The sequence below is a fragment of the Equus quagga genome, chromosome 10 (assembly GCF_021613505.1).
Source record: "Equus quagga isolate Etosha38 chromosome 10, UCLA_HA_Equagga_1.0, whole genome shotgun sequence".
Classification (NCBI taxonomy): Eukaryota; Metazoa; Chordata; class Mammalia; order Perissodactyla; family Equidae; genus Equus; species Equus quagga.
In genome coordinates, this window is record NC_060276.1 from 120,023,310 (window position 1) to 120,036,172 (window position 12,863).

Sequence of the window (12,863 nt, forward strand, 5' to 3'; positions counted from 1 at the left end):
ATGTCAGAGAGGGCAGCTTCCAGAAAGAAAGGTCCCACTGTCTCTTGCCAGTGTTTACCTTTGGTTTCATGTTTGTGTGTTAGTGTTTTTCAGGTGGTTCAGTTGGTTCAGTTTGTTCTCTTTTTAATTTCAGAGTCTCCATTTGTTTTACTTAATGTTGGGCCCTCTGTTCCTGTGGTGATATTTTAGTCAGTCAGCTTTGAGACATAGTCCATTATCAAAACATTTCATGTCAATTAAATAGAAATTGCTTTTTTACACCCTCCTCTTGAGTTTTGACTTGTGCCATGTTTGAAGCCAAAGCCCATGTCAGCAACAGGGATTCACATACTGGCCCTTCTCAAGTTGGATGCACTCAGTGACAGAACAGGACGCAGTTCTCTGAAGAATGACTTGATTTGTCTTGTTCTCTTACAGTAACATACTAGAAGATATCATAGAGTCCAATAAACCATCCACTTACTCAAGTATGCCTTATAAAGAAAGTGTGGGGGCTGGCCCAGTGGCACAGTGGTGAAGTTCACACATTCTGCTTCTCGGCGGCCCAGGGTTTGCTGGCTTGGATCCCGGGTGCGAGCGTGGCACCACTTGGCAAAAGCCATGCTGTGGTAGGCGGCCCACGTATAAAGTAGAGGAGGATGGGCATGGATGTTGGCTCAGGGCCAGTCTTCCTCAGCAAAAACAGAAGGATTGGCAGTGGTTAACTCAGGGCTAATCTTCCTCAAAAACAAGCAAACAAACAAACAAAAAAGAAAGTGTGTTCTGTAAGATTCCTACTATCCAGGGTTTGCCCAGTGTTCAGTGAATATTGATTTAGTGCGTATGATGTGCCCACAACAGCCTAACCTCAAAATTCAGCTGGGAACAGACAGACTCAGTTCATGATCCAGTGAGGTTATCTTCCGGAGAAAGAAGACAGAATACAAACAGACATCAAAATATAGTGATATTCACCCACCTGAAATTTATAAAATGTTATAAACCAATGTTGCTTCAATAAAAAAAATACACACAAGCTACCCGGTATTTGCCAACTACATCACCTGTTTCTAATTCTCGGATAAAACAAAAAGAAATGAACAATGTAAGAACGTGGAGTGTGCTGGCGTAGGAGGGGTCTCCTATTTCAGAAGTCGACACCGTTTCCATAGGGAAGGGTTGTGAGATAAGCTCTGACGATTGTTGGAAGGGTAAGTTAAATATATATCTCCAGGAAGAACAAGGTAGGAAGTGAGAACAGAAAATACAAAGATATTTTGAGGGATCAGTTTTCTTCTACCTATCAAAATTCTAACCAAGCATTCACTTTCATAAGGCATTTCCATTTATAGAAATTTTAAAATAATAGATAAATATAAAAATCATTCACTGGTCTGTGTTTTATACTGTTAGAATATTTAAAAATAAATTTAACGGTCTGGTAGTTATGACACATTCAACATGGAAAATGTAAGAAAGTAAAATAAAAAAATTAGATCTCCATGAATCAACATATGAATAATCGCTGAAATGATTGCTATGTGAGAAAGACAGAGACATGGTTCTCTTTGTATTTTGTTTCTGATCTTATGTCTGTGTGAAACAAAAACTGCAGTCTGATATATTACTAGGTTTGTGTGTTAATGAAATTGCATGCATATGTATAGGTAGAATTTATATCAACCTTTTGGGAGAACCTAATGCTGGTCAGAGGGAGAAAGGAGCAAGTTGGGATGGAAAGTACTTCCATATGAACTCATATGATCATGTCTGTACAGACATCTGTGTCAGATGTGGGGATTTAGGCTATGCTGACCTCATAAAAGGGGTAGGACAGTCTTCCCTCATCTTGTCTTTCTGAAAACTTTGTCTAAGTTTCATGCTCTTTCTTTGCATGCTTGAAAAGATTTGCTAGTGAAATCTTCTGGACCTGCAACTTCTTTATGGAAAGTTCTATGATGGCAGATTCAATTGCTTTAATAATTACAGGACTATGGAAATGTTCTATTTCATCTGTGTCAGCTTTGGCGCCACATCTTTCAAGAAATGTGTCCATTTCATCCAAAGTGTCAAATTTGTTGGAATATCTTTGTCAACTATTCTCCTGATTTCAGTAGGATTTGTGGTGATAACCCCTTTTTTCTTACTTATATTACTCATGCATACACACTCACACACACATATATAATATTTCACAATTTTTAAACTGTTTATGCCACGTGTTGCCTTTGAACATCCCTTCAGATATTCAGGTTAGATTTACCTCACTCACTTTCTATTTTATGGCCTAAGTGTATATCGAACCACCCAATTCAGCATTTCCAGACACACTCTGATGACCAGAGTTAGAACTCTGAATGCATACAATCTTTTATGCCAGAGGGGGAATTCAAACCCTGCCCTTGACATCTCCAAAACTTCCACCTAAATCCATAATAATCTTCATTATGGATGCCATTGAGTTTTGCAAACTGTAGCCCATGTGGAGGCCATGTCTGTTTCAGTAACTAAAACATTATTTGTCCTGTTAAATATTGCTTAGCTCTACTTTTATCTTCCTAGTGTGTGGAGCATGTCTCTGAACTTTGGCCCACACTTTGTAATAAGTCCTGTATCCAGTGAGCTGGATGTCTTAGATGATAAACTCCTTGTGTGTCCTGGATAGTCGATCCATGTGCTCTGCCTGCTACAGTGAGAATGGCCATTCCTTGGAAATCCTCTGTCTTCTGCTTTGTGAAGCACAGTTAGGTGGCATACCTTCTTTAGATGTTGAGTAATGTGTTTTCAGCTGCAGCTCTCTAACTGAAGTCTCCGTGGTGTTGTTTCTCTAAGCCCTACACTGACCTTCCGACCCTATGAGTTGACCATGTCTTGGCTGCTGCCCCATCTTAGCTTACTACTGATACTATCATACAGAAATACCAGATTTTCCACTCAACTTCACAGGTGATGGTGGTGTGATACTGATTCCCCCTCAATTATGATACATGGCATTTTAGGCTATCTTTGTATAAATCTCAGTGCGGAGGACCCAGGTTCCTTCCCTGTTGTGAATAAGATGCTTCCTAGGGACTTGTTTCTTGACCAGAATGCCTCATCCCACAACAGTAAAAATATCCATAACCCTCGTCCCCTCCCAGTGTGGGAATATACCGTCTGTCTCTCTCACCTTGACAGCTCTTGGACTTCTCTATTTAATCCTAAATAGAATTGTCTCTTGGGGACATCAGTTCTATTAAAGGTGCATCTTCCTGGATAGCTTTATTTAAGTGAATTTTTTTTTTTTAAATTAGGTGACTTTCTGCCCAGACACACATGTGCTGTGTACATAGTAAATCACTTTATTTAAACACTCAGAAATTCAGTAACACCACATAGAACACCACATAGTGACTGGGAGAGATGAAATGGGGAAGATAGTATGTTTATGAAGAGAGAAAATTGATGTTAGACAGGAACAGGAAATATTTTCTTCAGATTGTTGATCTTGATTCCATAGAGATGATACGCCTGGTCCTCAGTGACAGGTTCTGTAGGTGAGTAAAACAGGATAAAAGGATGACTTAACCGTGTGACAGCCTGACGGGGTGAGTGTCAGGAAGCAGGGTGTCAAGGACTAGAGGAGCTTTTACTTAACGCAGTGGACAACTTCTTTGTGGAACCTAGTGTTCTCCATCTCTGGGCTGTGAGAGGATCCATATGGGATTTGTCCAAGGAGGCACACATGGTAGGACTTTTTGTGGTTAGGACACATTCCGGGAGTGTCATGATTCACGATACATTTCATGGGGAAGGCCCGTCTGAAAATGATTTACAGGATCTGTGATTCAGTTACACTCCTTTCCTTTAATTCCAAAGGGTCTGTGGCTTCCATTCATTATATTCACCCTGGCATCTAATGTTTTTGTTTGCTTTCAGCCTAGATCAGTGTTATTGTTTGAGGCTATGTCATTTTAGGAGGTTTAAAGATGACATTCTAAGGAAACCATCTTCAGAAGGGGAATATAAGTTGAACCCATGTTTCACGGAGTGTGGTTGGAAGGCCTCCCATGTGGCTGTCATGGTTATGGAAAATTCAAGATTGTGATTGCAGGTATGGTGAGTTCTCTTTAAGTCCATTTCTCTGGGAGCAGTGACATACACTGGCAACCATGAACTCAGGAGTGAGTGGAAAACTAATTATTTTTCCAGTTGTCCCTACCAACTTCTGGCAATTCCTCCTTCTCTCTAAATGTGTATCATTTGCGTGGTTCTTCTTTGATGACGGTTTGACACCAAAACTGCTTCAACATTAGCCAACTCAACCAATTCTCACTTTAATAGGGCTCTAGAGGAGCAAAACAACCTAATATAGCAGAAAAAATGTTCTCCAGTGACATAATTTAAGTAATTTGGACAAAAATACTAACTTAGAAAATATGGCCCATATAAAGTCACAATGTGTGCTTGTTAAATTATTTGATATCGGCACTAATAGCAGGTACTTTTACTTACAACATTTTGGAGGTCTTCAAGTCCCTGTTTTCATTCACTTGGACAGTCGTCTGAGGATGGGGAAAAAAAAGAAACAGGAGAAAAAGAGCCACTGATCAATATCATTGTTCAGTATTTCTAAGGTTTTCCTTCTCATAAATAACAGATTTTATAAAAGATACTTTATAGAAGAGGAAATTTAAAATGAATCAATTTATTTCCCAATAGTGTAGTTACATTGCAGGTAAATGATATATTCAGGAAAAAAATATAGTCACATTACCAATATTGATGATATTCACAATGTTTTCATCTGGAATCTCTTTTTCTCTAACTGCCTCCTTGAACTTCTCAATATCTTCCTGCTGAATATCTTCTCCTTTGCCTGAAAATCACCATACATAAAGCACAGATTTTCCCAAGGAACTAAGAATTTCTGGATCCATGATTGAGAAAAGCGAAGGTACAAATCAGTGCTTCGTGTGGAATAATTTCACAGAGTCTCACGTAGTTACCATTTGCCGTGTCACAGTGTCTGCTGCCTGACTTAGGTCCCTGAAAGGAATTAGTCCCAGTCTGACTCTGCAGCATCAGCCGAACTCCGAAGCCTCATCAGGAGCGCCATGAACTTTGGGCCCAGGCCCTCTGGACTAGCTCATCTCCTGCCTCTCTGCCACCTTCTTGGAACCTATACCCAACATTCGTGCCCTGTGCTGGACCCAAATAAAGTGGAAACTTGATTCTCGCCTTCCAGAGAAACGTCAGCCCTGCCACACGTAGCAATGGGTGACAACTTTTCCTCTTAGGAACCCACACTTCTACCCTTACTTTTTCCAAGTTGAACGCTACTCTCCCCATGGCTAAAACACACCCTCAGTGGCCCTCTGTGGTTATTCTGGGGGTGAGATTCTCAAGTTTCATGAGAACAATGCTTTGGAACGATGAAACATGATCAAGATTTATTTGAAAAGCTTCAGGTCCAAGGCTTAAAAAGTATTTGAAAAACTGTCATAAAGTGAAGGAATTGAGGTCAACTTGAATATAGTCATGGCTTAGAATCAGTTGACCTGTTAAGAAATTTTTTTTCAAAAATGCAATTGTTATAACTTTAACAAATGGAAATTATTTTCAAAGTCCTGAGGAGCTTCTATCTCCCACCCCTCCCAGCTCTTCTTTTCACCTTTCTTTCTAGGTTACATTGTAGGTACTTAATTCAGTGAACACACAGCCCTAGACCTTGTACCCTTAATAATGAATGATGTCAATACATGCTGATTTTCAGAATAGAAATACTGACAATGTAAATGTTATATGACAATGACAATGGAAATATGGCCAGGATGTAACACATACCAAAGAATGCAACTATGTCAGTGACCAGGCCTTCTTCATCCTCATTGAGAAAATGAGTTATGATAGTATTTTGTGACAAATGAAGAATGTGGATTTCAGTTTTGCCTGCATCTGTGAGAGAGAAGATATATGTATATAGCCTCACGTTAATTAGTTTACTGTTGATTAGATTTATCCTGGATTACTTGGCATATTGGTAACAATGATTACTATGTTGATCTCACTCCAACAGTATAGTGAATGTTAAAATTGATATTGACAGCAGGAAAAGTAGGGAAGAAATTTCTTTATTGCCCCCTTCCTATGCAATGAAATCTTCCTTATTTTCTAGTAGACTAAAATATTTTCTAAAACATGTTCCAACGAAGCCAGCATTTCTGTAAACAACCTGAGCCTGTTGTTATATGGCATATTATGAACTTCAACTTTAAAAGTTCTTTTTATTTCTCTTATCCAAACAATTAATTTGTTTCTCTTTAGCACTGAAATCAGTTTGCCATTGAAAACATTGTGCAACTGTGTACTGAGTACCTCCCTGGTACCAGGCAACCTTCTAAACATTTCATGTAAATTGTTGAATTTCATTTGCCCCTCAATCTAGATGTGTTACTTCACAAATTTATAGCTGCCACTAACATGTTCAACTTAATATTAAGGCAATTGTACTTGTGTGAATATGCAGGCTGTGCCAACTAGACAATTCAGATCCCACCTGGACGTTGTATTTCCATCTCTCTGGCTAAGGCCCATCCACTCTGCCATGTTTATAGGGAAAAGAATAAGTGCTGATGTACTTTGCACTATCAATAAACCCTCTAACATCCATTCTCCCTTCAAGCCATAACATAGCACCACATTTGAATCACTTGTCAGGGTTTGATTTAAAACTACGCCAATTTGTGTTTCCCACTGCTATTGTCAGTCTACCATGCCAAAGACTAAGTAGCAGTTGTACAACTTCCAAGTTTCATAGGTAAATCTTGCATAAGCCCCCTGTAAGTCTTTGAGTCTTGGGTTAGATGGGGACAATTTAAATCTCATTTTATGCATGTCTTCAGATTTTTAAAACCAAATATGTTATAGCGATGGTTTTATAAAGGAGGCTTCTGCAGAAAATCTCGCTAAATAGGTTTATAAAGGTAATGCAGGTTATGGAGGCAATGAAAGTAAATATATCTTCTGAGTGTCATGTTGCTATTAAGGCCACTGCTGCTATTGTGTTTGTTATGATTATACATTATTTTCGACAAAATAGAACCTGAGTAGTTTGCAATTCCTCGCTTCCAAGAGGCCTCTACAATAACGGCAGCTCACTTCTTTTCTCTTCCTCCTTAACTTGCCATCTCAAATCCATGTAAAAAGGACTACAAGAATGGAGACAATTATAGGGAAATGGTAGAAAACATTGATGATTCAGACAAAGAAGCAAATAATATAGGGATAAGCAAAATGAAATCCTAATTCAAAATGTCTATTGGTAATATAAAAGGTGAAATACTGATGAATGTGTAGGACAAAATGTCACACATATATTTTACTTATTTGTGTGTTCCTTGCAGAGCCAGTGTGCTATTTCTTTTGTTAGGCAAGGGTTGGAATCACAGATTTATGTACATTTTAATTTTAATTGATTAATTAAACATTAGAACTTTTAAAATCGGGATATTGTTTGAGGTCCTTGAAAAGATTACAGAAATATAAATCTTAATGAATATCTCCTTTGCTTTTAACACAAACCCTGGTTATGAAGAAATGTGCTTAGTGTTTAAATTACTGTGACTTGTTTGGGTTTTAGGTAAGTCAAACCATACATTAAGTGGGATTAAGGTGCTTTAAGATTAATTTTAAAAATGTATTCTGTTAAAGCAAAATGACATTGATATTTAACTCAAGAAAGACCCATTGCACATTAGTTCCTAAGATCATTTTAAATTGTCGCGAAACGTTTTCATCTATCTGAAAACCTTATGAAATAAAAGTTCTCAGAACATACTCTCAGTTCATCATTGAATAACATGCAAAATTGGAAAGAGTCCTCAACATCCTATGATTGAACCCTTTGCACATGACAAAATAAGGTGCTTGGAAAATTTAGGGACTTGTGCCTGGTCACACTACTAGTTATTAGTAGAACTAGAATTCTGATATATGGAGTTCTGAAAAGATGTCAGATTTCAACCCTAATATACTTTTGTCGGTACAATACTCATACTTACAATCACAAATGTAAGCATTTTCTGCTGTTTTTGTTGCCACAGTAGATAATTTTCTGCATTGTCCATTAACCCTTAAAAAGAAAACATCTTTAAGTTGATTGATAAAAATAATAAGAATTAGATGTATAATTCAGACTTTGTTTCACCCTCATATGACCCTGTGTCTGGTATCATTTTGCTGCCTATAAACACTGAGCCTTTCAAAAGAGAAGAACTATGTTGTCCATGATCAAATAACTCTCCGGTGGCCAGAATGTCTTTTTCGACACATGGAGTCAGAGCGGCAGTTCCAAAGACAAGCTGCAGATACCAAACAGGTTGTGTTTAAAGCCAAGAAAACATGGAGAAATATAAAATTTTAGAGAAGAATGAGGAAGAATACAAGTCTTTGTTTTAAATGTTTTCTCAAAACTGAGGGGTATAGCTATCAAGATAGGCCTTAGTGCTTCTCACAGCCCTGGGAAAGATCTCTTAGATAATATAATAAAGAAAAAAAGTACGATAAACACAAGAAAAACATTACTGGTTTAATTTAATCAAAACAGAAGCTACTTATGTGAAAACAGCTTAATGAAAATTAAAGTCACATATATATATACAAAAGCCCTACACACACATAAAAGCAAACTCACACATACACATGATATGTGCATATATGATGATAAATTATGTACACAAAGATATACAATAATTCCACATATATGTCACATATATAACAAAAGTGTGTGTCTCTCTGTGTATGAACATTACAAAGAACATGTATTTGACATATATGAAGAATGCATACAACACAAATAATATAAGGGGAAGCAATCCAACTAAAATTGAATAAATTATTGTACATTATTAAATATGCACAAGTACGATTATGCAGCAATTCCACTCCTACCCAAGAGAAGTGAGAATGTATGCCAATACAAAGATAGTACAGAGCTATTCACATCCAAGTTATTCTGAATAATCACACTGTGAAAACAACATTGCCAAACAACTGGAAAATGTACGGATTTCTCCTATCCAAATTGGCAATGAAATAAGTGACCACATGTTTGTGCAGCCATGTAGATAAATTATTAAAGCATTACGCTGAGTGAGAGAAGCGGTGGAGAAAGATGCATAGTATATAATTCCATCGCACAAAGTTCTAGAACAGGTAAGAAAAAGCAGATGAGTTGTTGTCTGTGTCAGAGGCAAGACATTTAATGGGGAGGAAAAGAAAGGGAACTTTCTGCTGTGATGGAAAAGTTTTATATCTTGGCTGTGGCAGTGGTGAACCAGGTGTACACACATGTCAAAACTCATCGAACAACACCTTTCAAGAAGGTACCTGTAACTCCATGTAAATACACTTCAATAAAGTTGATTTCAAAATCAATGGCCACATGTAAAGTCAATTAAACAGAGGACACAAAAATTGTTAATATGACAAACAAAAAGATAATCCAGTATTGTTAAAAAACTTACTGAAAACTGACAGATATATTGGGACAGGATATATGTGTGTGTATATATTTTGATTATATGTATGCAATCACTTATATATAATATATAGTCAATTATATATGTTTATAAGCCAGTCTCTCCAAGCATAATCCTCTTATTTTTTTTCTTAATGGTTTTATTCCTCAAAATATGTGTCTGTGTTTGCGTGAGGGTGTGAAAGTGATGGGAGAGAGAAAGAGATTCTTTTGTCGTTGTTTTTAAAGATTGGCCCTGAGCTAACATCTGTTGCCAATCTTCCTCTTTTTCCTTCTTCCCAAAGCCCCCCAGTACATAGTTGTATATTCTAGTTGTAGGTCCTGCTAGCTGTGCTTTTTGGGACACCGCCTCAGCATGGCCTGATGAATGATGCTAAGTCCACGCCCAGGATCCAAACTGTCGGAACCCTGAGCCACTGAAGTATAGCGCGTGAACTTAAGCACTGGGTCGCCAGGCCAGCCCCAAGAGAGATTCTTGAATCCCCCTTACAAATTTAGAAGTTAAGTTTGAGAAATAGACTTCATTCAATTTCTTATAGCAAATTATTCTTGAATCTGCCCTAAATTATTTTCATTGGGAAAAATTGTACTTCCTTTCACTTCAAGTCTAATTTCTTCCCAATTCCTAACTTTGTCACTTTACTTTCGGCCCTTTTATCACAAATTTCTTCCAGCCAGTAAGTTTGTGAGGTATTTATAAGTATGGAAATGTTTCCTTCAAATCTTCTTTTTCCTCCTAGAGTTACTTCTTTCCAAATTTCCTTTTCTTTATACTGCCAAAATTTTTTGAAATATTAAGCGATCCTTACTTCTCTATGCAATTATATCTGGATTTGAATCATTACAAAAAGGAAAAATTAACATTTTACTTTCCGCCTACAATATAAATACATATTTTAATCTTATGGGCTACAGATCTCTTAGCCCAAAATTATGCTTTTGCATGCCCTACATTTCATGGCTTCAATGATTTCTCCTGCTTCATGTCATTATCCTAGGATTCTTCTACTTAAACTTAAATTTTAGTGCGGAAACCATTGTTCTTTCTGGGCAGTATCGTCAGCATATGTGATTACAGGTGTTACTAATTTAGCAATAATTTCAAATGTGTGTGTGTCTGTGTCTTTGTGTGTCTGTGAGAGAGACATTGATCTATAATTCCGTATATATTCCCATTTGGCTTAAAGGCATATTCATGGATCTATATGGTCGCTTTGAAACTTCACAATTAAATTTGAGACTCAAAACCTTGTTTCTTCCACATTTCAAGAGTTCATGGGAGAAGCATAATCAGAAAGAAGTAGACTTTGACTGCATACTTCAGTAGAGACTCATTTCTAGTGTGGAGAGTTAAAACTAATACTTTAACATATAACATTCCTCAGAACTCACTCTAATTTTCTTTCTAAATCTCAGCTTGTACAATTACCTCCATGTATTTTTACATAGTTGCATGGCCCTATTCATTATTTCCTTAACACCTGAGTAAATGATTATTTACAATGGCCAACACATGGAAACTACCTGAGTGTCTATCTGCAGATGAAAGATAAAGAACATGTTTTATGTATTTACATATATATAATATATATATAACATATATAATATATATAATTGAATATTAATCAACTATAAAAAAGAATGAAAGTCTGCCATTTGCAACAACGTGGATGGATCTAGAGGATATTATGCTAAGTGAAGTAAGACATTTGAGTTCTTAATAAAATGCCTGCAATATGGTGAGCATTTGGTATATAACCTTTGAAGCAATGAAGGCTTTAATGAATTTAGTAATGATTAAAAATTACTGTGAGCACAGATCCCCCAAATATGAACCACCTTTTACAAATTATACTTAAAAGATTCAGGCTAGTAGTAGGAACTGTAGAGTTTGAGGAATCTATGTCCTCTTGGCTGCTTTTGTCCCTCTTTTCTTTAATCGAATTATTCTAGTGGAGCTTCTGTGACTCTGTGCCTTCCAAGCAAATCTTCCAGGGCATCCTCTAGAGGATAGTGCTGGAACTGACATGACAACTACAAAGCCCCTTCTAAACAAACAACTCAGAGACTCGCGTTCTTGAACATAATCCAGATATTTCAACACAAATGTGGAAGTTGGACAGACCCTCTCTCAGGGTCGAACATTTATATGTGTTTTCATTCTGTGTTTTTACTTACTTGACAAAAAACGTGAAGTGGATTGTGTCACCTGCACTGTTAAAATCAAGTGTACGCATAAAAGCTCTGAATGGTCCATTCTCACTGATCTTCTCTATGTTACTGGCTGCGCCGTAAATGGTGTTCCATTCTCCTGAAAACTAAAAGCAAAGTTCCCTTCAGAAATTTTAGTCATGCTCTTTTTACTTTTTCTGACGTCATCCATCATGTGTTTTCTTTCCCTTTTACATCAGCACTAAACTGTCTATCTTTATTAAACAAAGCAAGGTTTATAAAATAATGTGAAAACCCAAGTCAAGGGTAAAAGAAGAAATGGAAATATTTCTGAAATAGCTTGAGTTCTGTTATCAAAACAAAACTCTAGTTCAACAGTTCTCTGGCTGGTTCTCCACCTTAGATAAGGACAATAGAACTGCATAAGGAGCTAATTAATAGACAATATAGACAATACCGAGACAATATAAGACAAGTACAGTAGAAATATGTAAGGAGCCAATTAATAGACAATATAGACAAGGCAGAGACAATGTTAGACAAATACAGTAGAAATATGTAAGGAGCCAGTTAATAGACAATATAGACAATGAAGAATTAATGTTAGACAAGTGCAGTAGAAATGTGTAAGGAGCAATTAATAGAGTGATTCTGGGATGGAGGTAAATTGCTAGGCTTAGGTGCACATAAATTTGGATACACATATAACAACCCCAAAAGGGACACACACACACAAACACACACACACACACACACACATACACCTCCAAGCCCTCTTCTCAGACCAGCCAACCCTTGTTACCTGTGAGTAATCAGTCTCAGACTGAGGGTCCTGGTCAGCACAAACCACACCAAGTACAAGAGTCAGCAGCAGAATCTTCATCTTGTTGGCGCTTGTCGTCCTTCCTCTGGAGAAGCTGAGTGTGCGCTGGTTGTTAGAGAGCATACAATTTGTGGCACTTTTTATAGTATTGATCTGTTGACATGACACATAATGAACCAGCGGTTGTGAATCATAAGACCTTGGTTATGTAAAACCCTTCTTATAATATCCTGGTTGGCAGTGATGAGCTTTCATGGCATTCTGTTATTTTCATGATGAGATTAGCTTTAAGAGAAGCATAAATTTATCTGTGTGTTTGACCTTTACCTTAAGTGAGAGATCACAATGCACATGAAGTATTTGAAGGAC

The 12,863-nt window shown here is 37.2% G+C and overlaps 1 protein-coding gene across 1 annotated transcript; it reads right to left on the bottom strand.

Moving 5' to 3' along the window:
- Positions 1–3,297: 3,297 nt before the first annotated feature.
- LOC124245292 (odorant-binding protein-like) lies at positions 3,298–12,621 on the bottom strand. Its single transcript, XM_046672550.1, has 7 exons — positions 12,474–12,621; positions 11,678–11,817; positions 8,022–8,092; positions 5,806–5,916; positions 4,736–4,837; positions 4,474–4,523; positions 3,298–3,509 (listed from the first exon to the last, which is right to left on the bottom strand). Exons 1-6 carry the CDS (start codon positions 12,615–12,617, stop codon positions 4,504–4,506), a joined length of 588 nt encoding a protein of 195 aa, XP_046528506.1. The 5' UTR covers positions 12,618–12,621; the 3' UTR covers positions 3,298–3,509; positions 4,474–4,503.
- Between the last annotated feature and the right edge of the window lie 242 nt (positions 12,622–12,863).

What these genes read in the sequence shown, in the direction of transcription:
- LOC124245292 (XM_046672550.1), bottom strand. Translation starts at nt 12,617, where the DNA reads ATGCTCTCTAACAACCAGCGCACACTCAGCTTCTCCAGAGGAAGGACG. An exon ending in CACTTCACGTTTTTTGTCAA is followed by an intron (nt 8,093 to 11,677) that starts GTAAGTAAAAAC and finishes TTTCTTTTTAAG; the next exon opens with GGTTAATGGACAATGCAGAA. An exon ending in AAATGCTTACATTTGTGATT is followed by an intron (nt 5,917 to 8,021) that starts GTAAGTATGAGT and finishes TCTCTCTCACAG; the next exon opens with ATGCAGGCAAAACTGAAATC.